This window comes from Dinoponera quadriceps, unplaced genomic scaffold (assembly GCF_001313825.1).
Source record: "Dinoponera quadriceps isolate SergipeBrazil2010 unplaced genomic scaffold, ASM131382v1 scaffold458, whole genome shotgun sequence".
NCBI classification, from domain to species: domain Eukaryota; kingdom Metazoa; phylum Arthropoda; class Insecta; order Hymenoptera; family Formicidae; genus Dinoponera; species Dinoponera quadriceps.
The window spans coordinates 196798-221479 of record NW_014554796.1 but is presented as its reverse complement, the minus strand read 5'-3'; the positions used below and the strand labels follow the sequence as shown (position 1 = coordinate 221479).

The 24682-nt window shown below is 34.1% G+C and overlaps 4 protein-coding genes across 7 annotated transcripts in view; 1 reads left to right on the top strand and 3 right to left on the bottom strand.

The window, feature by feature from the left end:
• The window catches only part of LOC106741899 (serine palmitoyltransferase 2), a 33406-nt gene extending 26117 nt beyond the window's left edge, over nt 1–7289 (top strand). For both annotated transcript variants that reach the window (XM_014614314.1, XM_014614313.1), the window contains 6 exons: nt 2086–2307; nt 2421–2584; nt 2663–2824; nt 2951–3213; nt 4669–4798; nt 4863–7289. In XM_014614314.1, the coding sequence (XP_014469800.1) occupies nt 2086–2307; nt 2421–2584; nt 2663–2824; nt 2951–3213; nt 4669–4798; nt 4863–4970 (1049 nt within the window). In that variant the 3' untranslated portion in view covers nt 4971–7289. The remainder of the gene's footprint in view (nt 1–2085; nt 2308–2420; nt 2585–2662; nt 2825–2950; nt 3214–4668; nt 4799–4862) is intronic.
• Nucleotides 7290–9270: 1981 nt separating this feature from the next.
• On the bottom strand, nt 9271–10536 carry LOC106741900 (gem-associated protein 6-like). Its single transcript, XM_014614315.1, has 2 exons — nt 9873–10536; nt 9271–9636 (listed from the first exon to the last, which is right to left on the bottom strand). The coding sequence occupies exons 1-2, from the start codon at nt 10031–10033 to the stop codon at nt 9294–9296; spliced, it is 504 nt and encodes a 167-aa protein (XP_014469801.1). The 5' UTR covers nt 10034–10536; the 3' UTR covers nt 9271–9293.
• A 1993-nt stretch (nt 10537–12529) lies between these two features.
• LOC106741886 (cysteine-rich protein 2-binding protein) lies at nt 12530–15824 on the bottom strand. 3 transcript variants are annotated; one of them, XM_014614286.1, is made up of 7 exons: nt 15598–15824; nt 14699–15117; nt 14434–14582; nt 14133–14357; nt 13742–14056; nt 13135–13659; nt 12530–13065 (listed from the first exon to the last, which is right to left on the bottom strand). In XM_014614286.1, exons 2-7 carry the CDS (start codon nt 15109–15111, stop codon nt 12680–12682), a joined length of 2013 nt encoding a protein of 670 aa, XP_014469772.1. In that variant the 5' UTR covers nt 15112–15117; nt 15598–15824; the 3' UTR covers nt 12530–12679. The 3 variants fall into 3 exon arrangements, with proteins under 3 accessions (XP_014469772.1, XP_014469775.1, XP_014469773.1); XM_014614289.1 differs by having other exon boundaries at nt 12530–13035; XM_014614287.1 differs by lacking the exon at nt 15598–15824 and adding an exon at nt 15257–15442.
• A 1775-nt stretch (nt 15825–17599) lies between these two features.
• On the bottom strand, nt 17600–20582 carry LOC106741975 (chymotrypsin-2-like). The gene is made up of 4 exons (XM_014614478.1): nt 20341–20582; nt 19436–19746; nt 18373–18627; nt 17600–18200 (listed from the first exon to the last, which is right to left on the bottom strand). Exons 1-4 carry the CDS (start codon nt 20381–20383, stop codon nt 18057–18059), a joined length of 753 nt encoding a protein of 250 aa, XP_014469964.1. The 5' UTR covers nt 20384–20582; the 3' UTR covers nt 17600–18056.
• Between the last annotated feature and the right edge of the window lie 4100 nt (nt 20583–24682).

The following is a 24682-nucleotide window of genomic DNA, read 5'->3' as shown; positions in this document are numbered from 1 at the left end:
GCTGTACTGTTGAATTGATACAATAGATTAGAATGAAAAAAATTAATACTTGTCTTATTCTAACTTGCACCAATTCAGTAGTATAGCTAAGAAAACAGACTAGACCATATGTTTCATCAACAATTATAAAATGATCCAAAAAATTATTTGGATAACGCTTGAATCTATCCAAACAACGCTTTGAAATAGTCACTTCGTTTCTAATCAATTTTGAGCAAATGCGGCACCTTGTAGATAGTTTTTTCATATCCAAATTTTCGTATAACATGTTATAAACTCGTTTGATGTCTACGTACAATCTCAACAATCTCCCACATTTTCACTCTGCAATCTTCTAACACGATATCATGGATTTTTTCAATCATTTTTGGATTTGTTACTATTTTCAGACCTGAGCATTGTTCATCACTTATGCTTATACGACTACGTTTGAATTCAGCTATTCAATTATATACTGTTGCGAATTTGCCAAAAATATTATTCATGTCTTCGATCATTTTCGCAAACCTTTAAAAAATATTTAATGACTGTTCGAGTCTCGATTTTAACCATTTAAAAAAAGGCAACTGTAATTCCCTTTAAATAGCTATCACAACAAAACCAATTGATGAATCTGCTTAAAACTTTGTACATGGAGGTTTGAAAGATGATATGAATGTCAACTATTATATCAGTTTGATATTAATAGCATCATTTCATATATTCTCTAAGGACTTATTAAACGACTCTCGTAAGTCCGAATTTTTCGCAGTGTTTTTTTTCTCTTTATTTGTTAATAAAATAGTAATCCTTTAATTACTTTGTGAGCGAAAAGAAGCAATAGAAAAATAAAATAAATGTTTAAATAATAAAAATTTGTACTGATTTTTCGTACAATATAAGGTTAATAGTTTTGTTGGAAAAGAAAGGTATATTAATATTAATTGACAACCAATCTTCTATAAATATATTTATTTACGTCGGGTGTGATTTGCCGTAAGCAATATTTATATTCTTATGTGCAACTTTCGTTTTCGACCTAATCCATATGATTTGTGAGCTCTCACTTATATACAAAAATAAACATTTACTTGAATATTCCATCGATGCAAAACGGTAATCGACGGCTCGATTTTCTATCTGAAAGTTGCGTATAAGGATATAAATATTAGCTCTGTCAAATCACATCCGATGTTAATAAATATATTTATACAAAAAATTAATTGTCAATTAATACTAATATATCTTTCTTTTTTATCAAACTATTAACCTTATGTTGTGCGAAAAATTAATAAAAATTTTGATTATTTAAAAATTTATTTTCTATTTTTTTCTTTCCGCAAAAGAGATGAAGAATCTCACCTATATATTTGACTGAGAAATTCTCCCTCATATGGCTTATTCGCCAGATTTAGCCCCGTCGGATTACCGTATATTTTAGTCGCTTCAGTATCATTTTAAAACTTTTTGACGCATTTTAAAACAGTTAACGAGGTCCGAAAAAGCATCGATTAATCAAGTTAAAACCACCAAGTTTCTTTTGCGAGGACATTCGTTAATTGTCCGAAAGATGGAATAAAGTCATAAAAAATAATGGAGATTATTTCAAATATTAAATGTATACTTGTCTTTTTGTGAATAAACTTTGAATTTCATGAAAAAAAAGCACCGAATTGGTACACTTAAATCGTTAACTGATATAAATGTAAACGTTAATTTTGTTGTTTTGTTTACGATTTTTTTTTCTATTTCTTTTATTATTATTAGTTTTTAAAAGTACTATTTTAGCACAATGTTAGCATAATTTAGCACAATTAAAAAATTTGTAAAAATCGAAAAGTGGGTTGGAACTGGCCAAAAAAGTCGTTTTTTTAATTTCTTAATATATTTCTTAATGTATTTTCTATATTACAAGTTTATAATTCAAGCAGAATATAGCACAGACCTAATATAAATCCGCACAATTGTTAAAATAAGTGAATTCGAAAAATGGGGGGCTAATTTTGTTCAGGTTCATAGATTCACTGTGATTTACGAAAGACTGTATATGTTTAATAACGAAATTCTAGACCTTTTTTCTAAATAACTGTTCTTATCGTGCGCTAGGAACTATGCCGATACACGATGAACTGGAGAAACTGACTGCCAAATTTATGGGAGTAGAAGATGCCATAGTATTCGGAATGGGATTCGCAACGAATGCTCTAACTCTGCCCTCTTTAGTTGGGAAAGGTTGTCTAGTTCTCAGTGATGCAAAGAATCACGCGTCGCTTATTCTCGGACTGCGACTATCATCGGGTGCGGTGGTGCGAGTCTTCAAACACAACAGTATGTATTCGATACAATAATCACTTACAACGCACACATGTCTGACCTTTCAACGACTCTAATTATCTTTTTTGTTATTTGGAAATATAAAGAAATCATGATTTGTGTCATAGGTGTGAAACATTTAGAGGAATGTTTGAAAAGGGCTGTCGTTTTTGGACAGCCGCAGACTGGCGCACCTTGGAAAAAGATAGTTATCATTATCGAGGGCATTTATTCCATGGAGGGTTCGATTCCTTACCTACCCAAGATAGTAGAACTGAAAAAGAAATACAAAGTTCGTAAGCAGTCTCGATTATCAACTTGATTTGAGACTTCTTTGTGATTAATTTGAAATTCTAATCGTCGAATTTAGGCTTACCTTTATTTGGACGAGGCTCACAGTACAGGTTCTATGGGAAAACGCGGGAGAGGAATTTGCGATTATTACAACGTTAATCCGTGTGATGTTGATATACTCATGGGAACGTACACGAAAAGTTTTGGCTCGGCGGGAGGATATATAGCCGGTACTAAGGTAATTTGTTAACTAGTTTAATAATTTATTAATTTAATCATTTGAATAATCCACGTTCTAGTGTCGATGCCATTGAATGCTTCCCGACGTGAGCGTGCGAGCATTCAATCGGAATATTGATTTCAGGCATTGATAGACCATTTGAAGATATATTGTCACGCGCACACATACGGATCAGCAATGGCTCCGCCAGTTGCACAACAAATTATCACGGCGATGCGAATTGTCATGGGAGAAGATGGCACAAATGAAGGTGAAAAACGTATCGAGCAGTTAGCTAGGAATACGAGATATTTTAGACGCAGATTGAATCAAATTGGTGTTATAATTTATGGAAACGAGGATTCGCCCGTTGTGCCTATGCTAGTTTATCTGTTTTCTAAAATCGGGTAAGAACAAGGATATTATTTTCATAATTTAAAGTATCAGTTTTGCTACCTATTCTCTTTAGTATTATTATTCTAAAAATTTGCAACTTGCGTAACAGCACGCTTTAAGAGGGTATTTGATCATTTGGATGTTTGGTTTCGTAGGTGAGTTTAAGAATTTTTTTTTTGAAAAAAAACTACAAAATATAGTTCTGGAGTTTTGCACAAATTTTCATTTACGCTTTAATTATATACAATAATTTCTACATATTATTATTTTCAATATTAATAAAGTTATAAATAACTTTGTGTTGAATACGACAAGTTGATTGCCACTGTTGTCCTAACGTTGGCTTCTGAAACTAAAACGGCAGAAAAATGATTAAACTTAAAATTATAATCTTGTGGATATCATTTCTACCATGACGAAATCAATATCTTTAATATTTCGGTTTTTAAGGTCTCGCAANTATAATTTTATAAAGAATCAATTTTTCTCTTGCTATTACATAAAAAATCAATTTTTATTCTCCATCGTAGTAGAGACAATAACTACAAGTTTATAGTTAAATAATTTTTTCGCCGTTTTTAAAGGATCTACAATATCCAGCGGTGACAATTATGTATACAAAACTTATTCTACAAACTAATGCTATATAAAATTATAACTTTAATGTGGAAGATTATCATGTGTAGAAATTACTACACAGTTAAAAAAATTTAGATATATATCTATAAAAAATTTCAGAGTTGCATCTTATAGTTGTTCCAAAAAAATGTTTCTAAAAATTACCTACAAATCGACATTTCAAGTGAGAATATTCCTTGAGGCTCTCAGTGCAATCATCTTGTTCGATGACGTCAGAAATGAGGAAATAGAATACAGAATATGTTGAAATAAGAGAATATAAAATGATATTTATCCTCTATTGAGCGAATGTTGTGTCCTGAGTACATCTATGGTGATCTCACTTCTATATTTATTTTATAATATAGTCGATGCATTTCTAATTCAAATTAAATCAAACTGGTTATATATCAAATACAATAACAAATATGTTTCATATTCATATTTCTTTTCTTACTATTTGGGCACTTACATCAAATGAAAGTTTTACTTTTAATTTTTTATTTCCTCATGTTTTAATGTATGATAATTTTTTAAATAAAAAAACAATTTCAGCGTCAACGAGTATTTTATTAATAAAATTGTTCAAAATAACTAAAAAATAATTTTGCCCCATTAATATTGTTGCACAATAATTTTTTTCATTGTGAACAATTTTATTAATAAAATAGTCATTGAGTAGAGTGTAGCGCTGAATCTCCTTAATATAATACAAGAAAATGACAGAATATAATTTTAAAAAATATGTACTTAAAAAATAGAATTATAAAGCATAAATATGTGTACATGTGCTTGTACGAATTTATTTGTATAAAATATACAAAATATTTCGTTAATATGTTCAACAGTGCTGTTGTGCGTACCTTGACAGCGCGTAAGATTGCATCTGTTGGTGTCGGGTTCCCAGCAACGCCAATAATGGAAGGCAAAATTAGATTTTGTCTTTCCGCTGCACATACGAAGGAACAGTTAGACTACGTAAGTAGCGTAATTAAAAATCAAACTGTTTATTTCATTTAATAATTTTTACCGTTATTTCCAGGTATTATCGCATATCGAGGATATCGCTGACACGTTAGGATTAAGATATTCAAGGAAACCTCGTACTACTACAAAAATAGAATATTACTCCGATAGTGAAACAGAATGACCTACCTCATAAAGTAATAATTCGTTAGACAATTTATTTAAGGAGTACTGAAGTAGCCAAGGGCTTTAATGTCACGAGATTCAGTTACTCCCACTTAGCTTACTTATATAAAATAATACCATGGTATTATTCGGATATCGCAGCACATCTGTAGGAAATACTGTTGATTATGTTATAAAACGTAGGATATAAATTTAAATGTTAATTCGAAGGATTCCAATAAAAAAATATTATTCAGTTTACATATTCTTGTAATATTAAAAAATGTCACGTCGTTTGTATAATGTATGTTTTTAAAAGAAAGAATTTCAGTTAACAAAAAGCTATGCATGACTTTATAATTAAGATAAATTTTATATAAGTAAGCTAAATAATATGTCACAAACAATTAATTCATATGCGAATATTAATGGAAGTAATTATATAAATGGGGAGTATATATGTGTAGATACTATACAGTTCGTACATCAAACGGGAAAACAATATTATAGTTATTACAACAAGCTCGCGCTTTTCTAATAAGATCACGAAGAAAAATACGAATGTATTAACACTTATAGTGATTCACATATGCCTGTGACAGTTGTGATGATCCGTATGTATTTACTGAAGAAAAGGATTCAGTAAAGTTGATACTATTAAATTATCAACGAAATATATAGATATATAGCGGTAATTATATTATTTACAAATGTTCACAGTATTCGTGCGTAGTGCAACGAAAGTTCCGTTCTGAGATAGCATTAAAATACAGAGCTGAAGATATCGCGGCAACTGTAAACTTGCCGAATTTCCTACACTTTGAATGCCTATTCGCGTCACATCTTGCGGTATGCAAAATCGCTTGAATTAACGTTCGTACAATCTATTTATTTACATATAGTGGAAATAATTGACAAACAAGCATCCGCCAAAACGAAGTTCAAACCTATCATATACCTTTATAGGTATGTGGGCAATTTTTCATATATAATTATTTCCATAATCATACATGTATTTATATATCATTGGAATCTATGAAAAACGTGGTTTCTTTTCAATCATTGAAGACCTCTTTTCCAAAAAAAAAAAAAGAAATAGAATCTTTGGATGCATAAAAGAGAGAATGAGCGCGTCTCAAACGTAAAATAATACGTGATATTGACTTAAACAGTGAAATAATAAAAATCATATTAAAATCGATTCTCGCTTCGCTGAACATCCAACGACATTGCTGTTGGAATAACACATATGCACACACGCATTAAAGGTACTGCCATCATTATGATCTCGTAGGATTTGTGAACGTCACATATGACCAACAGATCGAATGATACATGAGCATAAGAGCTTACACAAGAGATTCAGTCATATTTCAATTCACGATATGTTATTTTTATAAAAAAAGAAAAAAAGTATCATGATATGAAGATGAACAAAGGAATTTTGTCATATGGCGCATTACGACCTATTCAGCACAACGTATCTTAAATTTATTGTTCTTCATTATCATATCAAGTGCGACGAGATAAATAAGACAAGTTTCAGAATTTTCAATCAATTCAGCATCATATGCTGAACTTTCTCATACATGATATATGATTAAAACTGCAGTTAAAACTTTACATTACATACAGTAGTATTAAGTCGGAGTAGTTCGGAGTAGTCGTTGTTTAATGACAGAAGCGAGAAAACGACAAGACTTTTTATGTTATACTTACAAATAAAGATATATGTATAGAATGACATTTGTAATAAATGTAGTACACTTGTAATATTGAACAAATACTTTTACTCGAACAAACAATAAATAGTCGAAAAATTAACTTGATATAGAATCGCGTTTCTCACGATTTTGCCAATGTTAACTTTACGGCTATTTATTATTGTCCGAATAAAAGTATTCGTCCAGTTTTACAAGTGTGCTGAATCGATCACAAATGTCATTTTGTGGATATATCTTTTTATTTGAAAGTGTAACGAAAAGAATCTTGGTATGCATTTTCTCACTTCTGATGTCATTAAACAAGGATGGTCACAGCGACTACTACGGAGCCTTAATTGACATGTGAACTATTTTAAATAGAAACACATTTGAAATCTTATGAATGTTGTAAGTCTCTCTACGTAATATCCCAAGTGCTTATACATACACATCAGTAATATATCCCTGTATTTTGAAAAAGGTTTAATAGACTCACTTGTATTATACTATTATTGTCACTTAGATTATCAGCCAATTAGCTTCTGATGGCTGAGAATATTGTTGTAAACTTTAAAAGGATCCCATTATATATATAGGTACAGCGATAACGCATACATAAAATAGAATTTTTTAAACTTGTGTGAAATTTTGCAAGTTTCGATATATTCCTAGAGCGAGTCTAATTTAAGCTTGAAACTTGAACGTGCTGTAAATGCATCGAAAGCTATGGGATGAGTTGCTCACGTGATGCCATAAATTATACTTGTTGTCCACAAACTTGCTTTAAGATGTACTTGCTTTTAGCAGTAATCAAATTGATCAACCACGATTATTTATTAGAAGAATAATCGATCGTAGTTAGTCAAATTTGCTTACTGCTTACGTCTTCAAGCAAGATTGTGGACAAGGGGACAGCTCTGGTTTTTAGGGCTCAAAATAGTTTTGAACAGTTAGTACTATTCGAGACAGATTGTGCATACTAAATAATATTGTAGTTATTCTGAAGCGGTTTTAGGTATTCCATATACTATTATGTTTCCATATTATACAGGATGTCCTGCTATAACCCGCTCTCTTTTATCTTCTAAATTAAAAAAGATAGACCATAAAAAATATATATTAAATTAAACTCTTGTGATTATGGTGGTTGTCTATAAAAATTATTTTAGTTAGAAAACAAAGAGGTATATATATATATATAATTTTTTACGGTGATATAAATATTTCAATGTAATGAAAGTTGTAGCGCTGTTTATGACGAATACAACGATGTGCTATATAAAGGGATTATTTTACAAGTTCTACAAGTTTGTCGGTATAAAGTTTTATGAATAGTTACTACCTTTACCTTTTCGATTCTGTCGTGTGGCCAACTTCCAATTTCTGCATATTATCGGTTGACCTGTAGTGCTAATAAATTTAATGTATTTTTATATACACTGAATACAATCAGATATATCAACCACTAATACAAGAGTCGAGCTAATGCAAATTCTCTAACTTAAATAATTGTTATAGACAACCACTATGCTCATAATAAAGTTTAGTTAGAACTATTTAATTTAATATATATTTATTATGGATGGTCTCTTTTAGTTTAGAAGATAAAAAGGAACAGCCAATTATAGGGGAACACCCTGTACAGTTTAACGTTCCGTGTTAAGTATATCCCTGCATCAAATTTCTGACTGGATGAGGCTACCTAATGACACACAAGATACGTTATGTTAACGGAATATCAATTTTGTACATCTCGTATCATGAAAAAATAATTTGATATCAATGAGTAAAATTCTCCTGACAATCTCTCCAGTAAAAGCGATAAGATCAGCGAAACGTACGAACGACGACCACTTTATGCATTTAACGTTAAATATGTTTTTCCGATTTTGCGTTGTCCGCATGGCGCTGTACTCAACACAAAGATCCTGAACGTGCGAACGTTGTGTTTAGACAACAAATGTTAATTCTGACAACGCGGTAAAAATTGATGTAAAGCTATATTCTCTTCGACTGCGCTTTTTTTGTATTCTCACCAGCCAGGTACGATAAAACAACGTCGGTCCAAGAACACGTACGAATTTTATATTCTTATCGCGTAATCCGCAATTTTTGCGTTACTCTACAATTTTGCGTATCATACAGGTTTCTGCTAAAAGTATAAGATACAAGGAATGTCACTGCAATTACTTTCTACAATTAGCACATTCCTAAGGTATTAGCGTCGCACAAACAATGACATTGCTCTGTGAAGCAAAAAGCTATTTTGTATTAGAAGATAAGGAAGATTCTTTCGAAGTTTAATGTGTACCGGCGTAGGTCATTGGAAAAATGAACGAAACATATCCATTATAAAATTGTCGGCAGTTTTTAACATTCCTGAATTTTGCAGTGTACACACTCGCAACAATCATAAGGCTATTTTTGTAATTAGTAAAACAAGTGCTCTCTTTTGGTAAAATATATTACTATTATTATTATTATACTACAAAAGGCTAATTTATTGAACTATACTTTTGGATATCTCATTCTGTGCATATATAATGATCCTTAAATCTTATGACATCATATCCATATGATAGGAAGTAGAATATCATAGAGGAAAATCTTATCTCTGTGAAATACAATATATATTTTATTTAGTTATTTATACAAGTTAAAATACTTTTTATTCTATTAAAAATGATACTGTTAGCACATGTGCAATTTTCTGGAAAATATGGAGGTTCTATCACTACACTATCTTCAATTTTTAGAACATCGCCCTCTTCCCTAATTGGAAATCGCTTCTCCAACAATAATTGTTTGATGGTATTTTTCCTTTCAGTAACCTTTTCTTGAGAAACTTTCGTGGAAGACAGTAGAAATAAATCGGGCACATTCCTGTCCGTTTCAGATATTACTTCAATACTTTTTATTGAATGACCAGATATTATTTTCAAATTGTATTTTGCAGCTTCTTTAGGTTGCAGAAGTACAACACTGGAAAATAACATCATTATTTACAAGTGAAGTAAAAAATTAAAAAAGTTAATTAATGATCAAATAAGAATATTGAAATATTTTACATATTTATACTCCTAAATACTCTTGAGAAAAAAAAAATATATATATATATATTTCAAATGATAGCTATAGCATCAAGAATTATAATAAAACAATGATTATTAGTTCAATTTAACTTTTCAAACTTAAAATATTTCAACAGCTTTCCTAACCTGTCGGATACTGGGTCGATCGTATAAACGATACCGCAGTGAGAATCTTCGTCTTTCATTGTTATCTTACTATCTTTCCCGACATAGCTATTAAATAAAATTGGGTCATTCTTATATATTTTATGTGAAAAAACTGAATCCTCTTCTTCTTGAGTCGTCATATTACATCGCCAAAGGCTGGATTCACTGAAAACAGCAGCCCAGGAAGCGTTTAAGGTGCCATTTCATGCACTGAAGAAAAGCCAGTGTATTATGCTCTCTCCACCGCAATGCAAAGTGGCGTTGAAAAACTATCGCTGTTAGTCTGCTTCCTCTTTATGGAGCGTATCTTTTCTGACTTTCCTAGCCACTACAAAGAAAAGAAGGACGCAGGCTTTCTGGTTGTTTTGTATATAAACATTGCGCAAATAATTAAAAAAAGAATTAAAGTGTCACTTAGGGAGAATGACAAGTGTCAATAACCACGTTGCTACCAAAATGGATTATATATATGATTATATAATATCGTTATATATATGTGTAACACACGCGCGCGCGCGCACACACACGCACACAATATTATTAATATTCTTCAATATTCTCGATAAAATGTTATTATTCTTATATTCTCAAGTACCCGGCTCTATCACTTCGTTTTCCAGCGTTGCTTCGCTTACACAACCATTGGTTGCATTCAGAAAACACAACATTTATACAATGGTTGAATAATTCGTTGTAACGTCCCCATTTATCAGGGACGTACCATTATGATAAGTTCGACGCTCTAGACGTACTGGATTGGTGGAGAGCTTCAGTAAACGCGCCATGATTGTGCTCTGTTATAATTCATTTTCCCCTATATCGCTCTAACCCATAGAGATATAAGAATAGAGGGAACAAGGGATATATGCTACCTGTAAGTGGAAATGATAGAGGTCAAGAGAGAGATGGATGCCGAGTGTCCTATCTGTCTCTTTCTAGTCGAGCGCTGTGATTGGTTGTTACAATAAGCCACCAAGACGACCACGCGACGTCAGGAGGGGAGAAAGCAGACTAAAATTTCGTTTTGTAAATATGCGTGCACATGTGTGTAGAATTAAAATTCGTTAAATATTCGAACGTTAACAAAATAATAATTGAACGCGATTTGTTAAAAAATGAGGCATTGTTTGAAATGCAAGGCGGAGTCTTATCCTGGATGTAACCGCAGTTTTCACTCGTAAGAAAGTACAAATACGTAACCTCAAATAATTATATGTTATTTTTTCCTACATTAAAAAAAATATGTAAATGTTGTAGGCTACCGAAGGATGTAGATATAAGGCGTAAATGGTTGAATATACTTCAACTACCTTTGTATTTTGAAGTGAAAACAGCATATATTTGCAGTGATCATTTTAGCAATGACAGTTTCTTTGAATTGGATGGAGAAAAATGTATAGCTATATCGTCGTTGGTGCGGCAGCCAATCCCAGCGTGTGACTAGAAAGAGACAGATAGGACACTCGGCATCCATCTCTCTCTTTGCTTCTATGACTTCCACTTACAGGCTTGTTCCCTCTATTCTTATATCTCTATGCTCTAACAAGAACTTGAAACCTATTGAACACATATATGTAATGATGGATCCATATTTTATCAATGGTTACGACTCGACGCAAAAACCAATAACAATACCTTAAAAACAACGCAATATAAAGGGATGTAATTAGAAATATTAATTTTAAAGTGAGACATTTTTTTAATAGTAAATTGACAGCAAAAATTATCAATTTGCTGTGACAAATCATTTCTTTTGAATAGTAAATCAGTGTTAACATGTTGCTATCAATTTTCTGTTGATAGAATTAGAATTCACATGAGTTCAATGTGACAGGAATAACGCTGTCTCACTTTATTCCTAATTTCTTGAAAATAATTGTTTCAACAATTGGCGACAATACAACAACAATTTCACAGATAATTTGGCTATCTGGGTCCTATGGTTATTGTGATATCCCAAAATGATATCTATAAGATATCTCTCAGATAAAGTATGCTATGTAGGCGTTTTTTGTAGTACGTCTTTATCGAAAAATATAACACAAAAGTATAGGATGACTGATGGGGATATGTTGAAAGTAAATGGTTATTACTTCACGACAAATAGGCCGAACAAAATGAATAAAATGCCAATTTATGGAGGAAACTTGTCAATTTTACTATCATATATGTGAAAAAGAAATATAATTATTAAATAATCAAAATACATATTATAAAAAAGGACAAAAATTTGCTTGCGAGTACGGATTAATAATATATGTTTTCAAAGTCCATCGGAATCAGCACGAAACTGCAATCGTTTTCGAGAACTTTGAAGTACATTATCTAACATAGATGTAGGAATGCTGCGAGCGCACTTTCGAATACTATCTATCAGCTCTACGGTGTTTTGAAGTTATACGGCGTAACATATGTCTTTGAGGTAAAAAATCTCCAAAGAGAAAAATCACACGGGTACAAATCAGGCGATTAAGACCATTCCAGACCGTCATGAACAAATTTCGGGTATCTTAATCCAATTACCCTATTGCTATACACTTTATATGTCAATTCAAACACTTCGCGAGTACGGTATAGGGTCGCGTCATTTTGTATAAAATATATATTGAATCAAAAGGGAATTTCGTAGGCATTAAGAATTTTAAGTTGTTCTTTATTCTGAAGAAGTGAACTGAAATGTTTCACAAAACATCAAAAACAAATCCGCTAAAGATGTGATGCTAAACCGGGAGCCAAATTAAACAAGTATTAAGAGACATTTTTAAATTGATTAGAAATTTTATACTTTATCTGTTTAGACGTAAATACAAGGCGTGTCTGCATTCTCGTGAACTTGGCGGCATGTATTTGTCATAAAAGTCTTGAACAAATTCCTCTACTTTAAAGCTAAACTTTTGGTACAATATTACGGCGGGGTTCGTAGCCGACACGTGTAATGTGACATCTCGTCCCATGCATGTCTGTATTAAATGATACAACATGAACGTGCCAATGCCGACTTTTCGCCATTCCGGTCGCGTCAAGATGAATGAGATGTAGGCTTCATTGTATCCAACATCTGGCACTAATACCGCGAATCCTATGACTAATTTTTTGTACAATACAACACAGGTGAAGTCTGGATACTGCAAACATTCGGTCACTAAAACAAGAAGAAAAAACATTGCGAATACTACTGAGATCGACAATTTGATTGGAGACTTGTGTCAACAAATTTTCAAAGATCTCAAAATATACTCACGATCTATGCCAGGCCAAAAGAATTGATTGCAGAGACTGTTGATTGCAGGGATGTGCTGTGGTTTAACGTAGGAATAATCGATAGGTGCCCTGGGTGACGGTTTCCACTCAGGATTATTTTGATTCGCTTTCATGCATACTTCTTCCATGATTTTTAACCATAATGGCTGCGAGCAAGTATCTCGCCTTATGAACGGTTTCAAAAGTCTATTCGTATAGGGACTATGCACGGCTGTAGGTTCGCTATAACCTTGCAGCCTTTGTTCAAAAATGGATCCCAGATCGTCGACGAAAAATCTATCCAATACTCGGTCGTTATTTTTCGATAGTTCCATAGATGCTCCTGACTCTGATTCTAAACAATCGACGTCCAACAAAGGTAGCCCATATTCTCTTTTCGTTTTACGTACTGCTAATTTTCTATATAGTCTTCTAACATGGTGCGATGCTTTGTCGAGATCAGTCTTGTTGACTTTTTGTAATAAATAAACTTCTTCCTGGCGTGTCATGCGTGGTATCTTTGCACCTATATATATATGGGAAAAACGTATATATATATTTTTATATAATATAAAAACCATGTATGTAATTCAATAAAAAATAATTACCAGTAATGGCGGATCTTTTGGACCAAGGCCATTTCCGGCGGCTTGTTTCTTTGAATAATGAAGCTATAGGTTGTTCTTGTATAGAAACAGAACTTTCATTACTATCCTCATCATATTCTTCTTCTTTTGTGTTTTTGTCTTCATTGCCAGTGTCATTCAACCATGGAGGACTCATGTTACACAACCACTCGCAATAATCGTCCGTTGGTCGTGTCAAAAAATTGGTATCTTCATATTGATGGTCGGATATTAAATCAAAGATTGAAAGAACATGGTTCTTACTACTTAACATTATATTATCCCCGGTACTCAAATCTATAATTTCACAAAATTCCTATAACACAAATGCATATCACATACTATCTATTGCTATTTATTGTCTACTACGTACCATGTGGCTCATTATCTTCAACTACAAAATCAGATAACATATCAGTGGGTTGAACATTAACATGGCAATATAGAGATGATAAACTTTGTTGCTTGATCAATTCTCTTCCACAGTTGCTATCTTCTCCAATAGAGATGCTGGAGTCTGATTGAGCAGGACTACCAGATGACTTACCAGATAATTTTGTACTCAAGTTTTTTTTTCTATCCTGTATCACTTTATTATCTGCAAACAAAGATCACACAATTATTACAATTTTGTAAACTATTCAAAAATATATAATGTATTAAAGTTATATTACTTCTAGCAATTAAAATTTCCGGAGGATCAGTATGCATTAATTTCCACCATCCAGACTCTTTTAATTCAATAGTGCCAGATTTGAAAAATATTCCACCATAATGAGATAATGTGCCAGAAATAGTGCCAGTCCAATTTTTTTTCTTTTTGCTAAGTAACATTAAATTTGTAGATTTTAAAAACTAAATAAGTATATATAAATACTATAAATACAATACACACAAATATACATTATATAAATCATAGTAAAAGAATACAGTACTTACATAGACTTTTTAAATAGAACATCCCAGTGTTTGTCTACAAAAGTACTAATATCAGACTTCCAATGAAAATATCCTCTATTACTGATACCACTAGATTTTTCACGTAAATTATAAAGCGTTAAGACAATGACATTGAGCCATGGCATCTTATCACGTATTACTGTTTCTTCACTTGACTGACTGCAAGAGGCACAATTAAATTCGAAGAAAACATCTCCCACAAAAGGAGTTGGTACACTGCCTCTTTTCAAGCATTTTATATGTATTTTTCTATTACATCCACCGCTACAATTTAATGCTGGTTTATCATAAGGATCACATGCTTTTCCGCAATTGTTACAACTTTTGATATTATTGGTCTCTTTTGACTCTCTTAAACCATCTGTTGCGCTTTCTTCTTCAACTTCTAACATTTTTTCCTGAAACGTACAAAAACGAATTAACGAGACTTAAGTGATTCTTCATATTCTGATTAAAAGCTATCAATCAACCAGTAGAGTTGTTAATATGGAAAATATAAGGCAGTAAGTTGTTAAAACTGAAGATTTGCACATTTACTTTTTTGTAATCTACATTTAAAATTACGGTAATTATTTAGTTTAGTCACATCAGCACAAATATCGATGAAATTACGCTTATTCGACGCGTTTTTGCACAAAACAAAAGAATTTGGCAGAAAAAATGTCGCTCTGCCTCACGAAGCGAGTTATTAATCGTCAAAGTCGACGACTTGACAGGTTAGGAAACCTGTCATACCGACGAAATGTTGCGATATGAGCATGCTCCGTGATATAAAATTATGGTATTAAATAAATATGAGTATTAAATCTTCGCCTTACTAAACAGACTGTTCTTTGTCTAAACGTTGAACTAGTACACATTTTTGTAACTTAACTTACCTTGCGGTTCTATTTACTAGCAGAAATCAGTATCAAAATGGTTCAATTGTCCCTACGAAAGAAAATATTTACTTTTAGGTTATGTAATAAAATCTGTTAGTTTTCGCGTCGCTGAACTAGTGCAATCAGTTGAAGCGGGACAAGTATATAGGTTTGTTCGTTTTCGCTGCACCGCTGAACTAGCGTAATAAGTTGAAGCGAGAAAACGTATACTTAGGTCTGTTCGTTTTCGCTGCACCGCTGAACTAATGCAATAAGTTGAAGCGAGACAAGTATATGTTTTCTCACTTCAACTTAATGCACTAGTTCAGCGGTGCAGCGAAAACGAACAGATCTCTTGTCTCGCTTAGGTCACTGCAGCAGACCACGTGATTTATGATCTCATGAAAAGACAACAGAAGTTTGCAGTTTCGCGATTATCATAGTAGTTAGTTAGCCCTTTTACCTTTTTTTCCTCCATTGCTCCGGCAATAGCCTCAGCTAGCGTAGTGGGAGCTTGGGATCGCATTATGGTTTACGGCTTCTCATTCAGCCCAAGTTGGAAATTAATTAACTCGTATAATTCTGTCGCTAGTTTATCGACTCTCTTTCCGTAGACCCGTGCTTCTTCTCCGGTCTTCGGCCGTAAGAAATTAAATTCGCGTTGCAAGCGTGTAGTCGACCTTTTTCTCGAATAGCATGCCTCTAATATTTCCTTCAATTCTCGGTAGGTCGTTACATTTCGGTTTTCCATCTCCGTCATGGCCTGTCCTTTTAATTTCGTACAGGTTATTGCCTCAGTTAATGCAATTTCTTCTGTAGGATGTATTAGACCGTAAACATAATTGCAAGCGTGCAGGAATTTCTTGAGACTCTCTTCACTTGAGCCATCAAAGGTCGGTATTAAGTCCCTGGCCTTCTTTATTTGCTGTCTGTTGGCGTCGGTTATGAATGAATTTAATGCGAGACTATCTTCCGAGAAGGGATCATATATATGTGTGTGGTTATATGTTCTGTCTCTGTCCAGTGTCCCGTTGCAGTAGGCCTTTGTAGATTGGTGGATCTTTCTGCGTTATTTGTTGCGTGAGTTGAGTCGACGCGAGTAGTGTGGGGTGCCCGTCACAGCGCGGTAGAACGGAAGGCGATGGTGACAATAAATTATCTCTCGTTCGAACTTGTCTGTATTATGTTTTCCGTCCGATACAGTGTTTCTGATGTGACCGACAGCATGTCGGTCCCCGAGAGGTGAGAGTCTAGAGTCGCCCCCTGAGTTCGATCTCACGTCCCTTTTATCCTCTTCCTATGTCTCAATCAGAGGGGATAGTTTTGATGTGTCAGCGTCACTTGGGTATGGGCGCTGATCATCTTGATTTCGGCATTGCATACGCCAGAATGCAGAGTAGCATTTCTTCAAGATGACGTTACGTAATCGGGGCAACGTGCGATCGTAATTTGTTTATAGCAATTGACGCGTCTCGTGGTTATGCTTACAACAAGTGCTAGACCACATGTTGCAACACCAGTGAAGGAAATCTTGCAGGCACTTGGATGGGAGGTCTTACACCACCCCACCCTATTTACCAAACGTTGCTCCTTCAGATTACCATTTGCTTCGATCGATGCAGCATGACCTTTCTGAGCTGCACTTCAGTTCTTCCGAAGATGTCAAAAAATGGCTCGACGATCATCTAAAAAGAATCTGAATTTTTCTACCGCGGAATCTATATGTTACCCGAAAAGTGGAAAAAGTTAATTTCCGAAGGACGATATTTTGAATAAGACATAATGTACCGTTCTTTTGAAATAAACATGAGTTTTGGTAGCAAGAAACAGCGGGAATTAATTCAAGCACCTAATAATATATAAGTATTTTGCCATTTCTAGATTGATCAGCTATTACAATCTAATTATTTTCATAATCATGAATGATATTTCAGAAGGGATTGTTATTGGTAAGATAGTAATTGTCATTAATCAAAAGATGTGTTATTTTATTATAATTGTTACATTACAGAGAGTGAAAAAAGAGATTAAACAACCCCAACATATTATCTAGTATTATTATATAACAGCAGTTATATTACATATTCCTTCTATTTTATATGATAGTTATGTTCTATGTTTGCTGGAAATATATCCTGCGCTGTTACTTTTTCTACATTTATAGGATTTTCCATATTTGCATATTTCTTTGTGGTTATTTATAATAACCTCTCACAAGTTTGTAGCGTAATATCATTGCAATTTTTGATTTTGAAAATAAAATATTCAATTGAAAATAAAATATTCAATTTCACAAAAATAAATTTTTCATCTATTGCTTTTTTATCTACTTTTAAAGAGTAAAGAGTAGATTCGGTAAAAGATCTCGAAGAATATGCGGTTAATATTAAAAAAATATAACATGTGTTAACGAATCAAGTTTCCGCGATGATAATATTTTCCTTTGTGCAAATTGTCTGCAAATTTTATTTGAGATGTTAATTCATCATGGTGTTTTGAATCCAGTCCATATGAGAGCAGATATCGGTTTTTATATCTGGAACACCTGTGGCGCAAGGCCTTCCGGCAGAGACTACGCCAATAATCTTTCCATCGCATATTACAGCACTACCGCTATCACCCTATAATACAAGATTGAAGATTCTAGATGAAAAGCGTTGCTTTAAAACTTAGCGTAATAAATAAATCTAAATCCGTAAGAGCGAACTGAACAATGTAATGTATTCGAAGAAAATATAAAATTTTTATATATCTTATAACAATGTATAAAGCGTTGTTAATGCAATTACGTACGTTACATGTTCCTAGACTAGGTGCTATGAAGGTGCAGAATTCTATAGCAGGAATCTTTTGCGTATGATACTTCTGACACTCAGAGTAGGTCATGTAAAAAGTGTTTAATATCTGTAAGTTGTTCGACACAGGACCCCTATGGAAAAGTCTACCCCAAGCTACGATTGATACCCTTTTGCCTTGCGGGATAGGAGCATCGCAGCTTGGTAACGGTACCGGTTTCTGGACATCATTGAATTCGATATCCTTGGCCAACTGAAAAGTGGAGGATATCAAAAACTAAATTAGTAAACAATTTAATGATTCTAGTTATTACGTAGTGGAAAATGCGGTCCCAGCCAGGAGTTGAATCCGAACTTCCTTATGTGCCGCACAAGACACCGTACCATTTGATTATTGAGACCTCAACAAATATTCCTCATAACAAATCGATGTTTATAAACTCATATGACACTCACTATATGTATGAGAACGAATTGAAGTATATTTTTCGGCCCATATAATAAGTCTTAAAGTTTGAAGGCTTTAAAGAAAGATAAATTATCAGTATATAATGATTGTTAGTACATAGGAGTCAAGCGCGGATGCTTTAATGCACCGAATTTTAATGTATTTCGCACACATTGCGGACAATTCATTCATATTAATAATATTACAATATTAATATTTAATGGCGTTAAAACATCCGTGCTCGGCTCCTAATGGCCTTATACTGACAATTTAAATCTTATTTTCTTTAAATAATAATGTTTCTTCCATCAAATAATACGGTTTAATCTAACAAAACAAAATATTTGTTATAAAATTATATTATTTTAGTTAAACATATCCGAGTAAAAATTATAAGAATACTGAATTTAAAGAAAAGCACTTTCAAGAAATTTAGACAGAAACTTTTCTCTCTATTTGAAAGACAATCGATCGCGGATTTGTTGATTTATTGAATGTTATTAGATTTATATGTTACAGACGCGTAGCGTTTTATATTATTCATATTATATTATTTATTCAAGATTATATGAAGAAGTGAAGAAGGAAATATTTTATTATAGCGAAGATTTACCTTAATTAAACCAATGTCGTAACCAACATTTTGAGGATCATATTTCTCATGGTAATACATATCTTCGATATCGTAAAGAACTCCACCACTATTGAGAGTAGTAGTTCCGCTAAGGACCTTCATTTCATTCATTATGGGTTTATCTTTATATGGTTCCACACAATGGGCGGCGGTTAGAATGAAGCGTTTATTGATTATGGCACCACCACAATTGTGATGTCCTTGTTTGGATATGGAGACTGCAAACGGATACTTATCTATGCTGGTATTAACAGCGTTCACTAGCCTTTCCGGTTCATCTGCATGAATGCCTATAAATATAAATCACAATGCTGGAGTAATAAGAAGAATTAATAATACTAATCAAATAATACTAATTAAATAATACTAATTTTTACATGCTAATTTATTAATGCATTTTGAAAATGTAATGGAATTTTTAAAATGTTTCTCTATTCCTTTTTCACAGAAATTTATTCATTCTATATACGAAAATATTGAAATAAAGTCGTAAAAATCGTACACCAAAACCAAAGCTATCTGTGTTTGTACCTCTATTTTATCGACGGAGCTTGCTGACAAACAATCTGAGCAGATTAGCAGTAGAAACTACACAGAGCCAGTCGCCAAATTGCGCGCAGCAAGATCAGCTTACTTTCTACAACTAATCTGCCATCAGATCGACATAGATTTTGCTCGGTTTTTGCCGCCAATTTACTCGGATAGCCTGTCAGCAGGCTCTGTCGCATTTCAAGCAGTTTAACAACATAATCTGATAGAATAAATATTAGTTCCGTTTACTATTTAATATTGCAGTTTGTAATTAGTCTTTATATTGGTTTTCTTATGCCTATTCATTTACCTCGTAAAAACATTTAATATGTGTATAATATATGTTAACTTACCAACAACCGCGAATGCGATCAGGATATACGCGAGTTGCATCATCGTACAGCAGTTGCTATTTCTTCACTGTTCGTAGTGGGTTTCACCAAATACAGTAAGGACCGATATATATGTACAATTTATATATATCTTGAGATATGTACACAGCTGCGACTAATATGCAGCTGTTCAATAGCTGTTTTATCTTTGTTAACATATTAATTTTAACTTCTGATGACAGTCGCAGTTAGGTAAGCATTGTGCAAAACAATAGAAACAAAAGACGATACCAAGGTAAAATTTGTCTCCTAATTCAATTAATATTCAAGAAATATTGCGAAAAGATATTGCAATATTAGTGACTTTTACAGAAATTTAATATCGATAAGTTAGGTATTAATTATTTATTTTAGTATTTTTTTATTGCGAAATAATATTTCTCCTCTCGGGACACACGGTTCTACTTCCTATCTGTTTACATTGTACTTCTAATTATTTCTAATCATTCTAATCCATTTTGCCAATGAAATTCGGGAAAGCAAACTTTATTTGCAATAAACTCGTCTTCGATTGTGCATTATTAACAAACTATATGAAATAAAATAATATCACTTTGGAACAATGCGGTACGAAGTTAAAAAAATCCGGAACCCCGTTTAAAAATAAAATTTTCAAAAAAGGGGCAGCCACGTACACGTATCGGAGCCTTTTTGTTACGAGAAACCGTTTCGCGCGCTATTGCTGCAAAAACTCCAGAATCCAACGGCGTGTACTTCATTTTCTTCTCTTATTTTTTCCATCATAATATCAGGATTAATACATCTTCGCTAATTATGGTGCTGAAATTCGTATACGTTGCAGCTTTGCAATTATTCGCGTGTGAGGCGACAAAGTATATGGTTTTATTCTGCAATCGCTAAAAATATCGACGTCATTCGAAAAACATTATATTCTTCAAAGTTCATTTGTGTTGAAATTAGTGGTTTATGATGATATGTTTAATACACCTTCATCAACTAAAGCGTTGAATTGCGAGTGCATTCTGACATGTCGATTATTCTCTATCGCCCAGTTTACATTTATTGGTTATTTGTCGACAATAAATAAAGATTGACGTCCCACATGAAACATTATCTCATCCGTATTCCGTTCTGTAGAAATTAGTGGTTTATAATGACACGATTAATGTTCCTTCGTTAGCTAATGGGTGGAAACGCGTGATCTTTGCGTAAAGTCATTCCATCGCTTTCGTATTATAGTGCACTTATGGCTTATTTCTCAGCACGCTTTAATAGAAGAACGCGTATTAATAATATCATTGGAAGAATTGACAGAAAACACTGCGGAATATGCCACCAGATCCTGGAGTTTGTCGACAACACTGTGTGAGATGATAACGTTTAATAAAAAAGACTCCAACACTCATGTTCGGCGTTCCATTTGGCGCCGAATAATTGTCCGCCACAAATAATCGCCGAAATCTCAACAACGGCTTCAGGTATGGTCTTTATTTAAAAAAAAAACATTAACTTATCGATACTCTTTTTTTATGGGAAATAATAATTTGCAATGATTCGAATAATACACCTCGTTAATTAAAGCGTGAAGCGCGTGTATCGTATGTCGCGACATTGAGATTATCACGTGCGCGGTGACAAATTTTATGTATTGATCGTATCTTTATTATTATTTTCAATGGAAATGAGTACATATAAGTTTATATCTTATGAATAAAGTCGATATCTGTAGCCGTTGCCGTGATTTCGGCGATTATTCTTTCCATAAAGAATAATGCAAATAACGTAATTAAGAAAGAACCCTTTCATGGGCTGAAGTGAAGTAGTTGTGTAACCAATTTAAGAAAAGACGGGAGCGTATTGAAAACATTGCCGCCGTTCCCGCACCAGCATCACAGCGCAGAACACCGAGGCTGTTCGAGAACTCGTCGAAGGCGATCGGCACTTAACTGTTCTTGAAATCTCTCAGGAACTTCAGTTCGAGCTGCCTATCGGTCAAAAAGGCGCGACAATCCGATCAGAAATGTGTTGCTTCTCCATGACAACGCCAGACACCACATCGCAGCAGTAACACAACAAAAATTGGCCGATACGCACTGGGCTGTCCTAGAACATCCACCCTACAGCCCAGACCTGTCACCATGCAACTTTCATATGTTTGGGCCACTCAAGGAAGCCCTTGGTGGACAGCGCTTCACAACGAACGAGGAGGTGCAGCAGTTCGTGTGCAATTGGTTTGATACACGTCCGCGAACTTTTAATGACACCGGGATTAAAAAATTACCAGACCGTTGGAGGAAGTGTATAGATAAGATGGGAGACTGTAGAAAAATGAGAAAAATGTAAATTAGAATTGATTTTGAGAAATATATGGTTTTTTTTGCAAAAGGCTCGTTTATATTTGGATCCACCCTCGTACAAGCCTCAGGCAAATTGAACGTCTTCATAATATGTCACGCGCATCTGCATCGCGATATTTGAGGCGCAATAAATTCCATTCATATCGCATTATTCCGCATCAAGGGTTAAATGATAATGACCATCGCTATAAATTGTGTTTTCGCTAATGGGCCCATTAGCAAATTAATTAAGATCCCAATTTCTTTTCATACGTAATGTTCTCGGATAAGGCTGATTTTAATAACCGAAGCCAAGTAAATCGTTATAATTACCGTTATTGATCGAATCAGAATTCCCACTGGCTTAGGCAAATTCCGCGTCAACATCAATGGTCTTTTAACGTATAGTGCGGATTAGTGAATAAATATGTAGTAGGGCCACACTTCTTTGACGGTCATTTAACAGCTAACCGTTATAACAACTTTCTTCAAAATAAATTACCAGTACATTTGGAGAATGTTGATTTGCACACGAGACAACGGCCTATGGTTTCAACAAGAAACGCGCACGTGCTCGTAGAGCTCGCGCTATTCGTGGAACGCTAAATAACGTTTTTCGAAACAGCCGGCTTACCATAAGTGCAACCGTAGAATTTCCACCACGTTCACCAGACTTGACCGCTTTAGATTTTTTTTCTATGGGGCTATTTAAAAAATATTATTTACTAAGTTGAGCCTACGACACCCGAAGATATAAAACGTCGTACTGTGGAAATATCTCTGCACCAACATTGCAGAGGGTAGAGAACAGTTTTCGAAATCGGGTAAACTTACGCATTGAAACAAACGGCCAAGCATTTGAACATCTATTGGCCTAATTTTATATTCATAGTTTCTACTTAACACACACACACACACACACACACACACACACACACACACACACACACAATTGGCCCTTTTTAAGGCCACTATGATGTACAAATCCGACCGAGCAACCTGCCCGCAGTGTTCACAGAGCTTGCAAATACTAACGCTACCATTACACTATCTCGGAAGGAATGGTGTTTGTAATGCGAAGTTATGACGTGCAACACTATCACTAGTAACGTCATGATCGCGTCTGTTAGTACTATCTTCTAGCTCCGCGAAGAGCATTTAGCGCTAAATAGCGCTAATAACGTCTCCCCGAACGCATCCAATAGATGCTTTAAACTAAGCTTTAAGAAATTGACCAATCAGAGTTCTATGTTTCTATCTTCACGATGGAAACGAAGGATCCTGATTGGCTCGCTTTCTTATGCGTCACGCATTATGCGCTATGCTAATGTGTGTACTTCCCGCTTTAGAGCTTAAATTCTCATTGTAGACCCCGCTTAAGCGATTACTTTCTGACGTCATCTTAATGTCATCTTGATTTTTATCATTTTTCGTTCTGCTCGCGACGGTATAGATCCATTCCTTAATTAGTTAATTAATTAATTTTAATTACGAATGTTACCTTAATTCGATAAGGGCTCATTAATCGAGAAAACGCACACACTAATATCCGTGCGCTGATTCTTATTAACCAATTCGCGTAATTTGTTTGTCTGAATGGTCAGAACCATTATTCGCGTTATTAACGGGCTAATTAAGGAAATTATCACATTCCCACAGACGCTTCGAATTCACGAGAGACACAATACGATACATACCATGTCCACCATGATGTAATTCATGATCGAATTCACATTAAACACGAACGCCAATCGTTGTTTGATGGAGATGGATTTCCACGCGATCGCTCTTTTTCCGCGTTCGCTTTCTCTCGCATTCTCTCTCCTTTTCTCGTTTCCAGCGCGCGCCGGCAGCGCCCATTTTCACCTCTGTTTTGCGCGCGCTCGCTCGCTCGCTTGTACAGGTGCCACCTCGCTCACACGCGTGTACTACGCACGCATGTTTCAGCAAATTGTCATGAACTAAATGCCATGAAAGATTCGTAAGCTCACCGCGCGGAGCGCCGG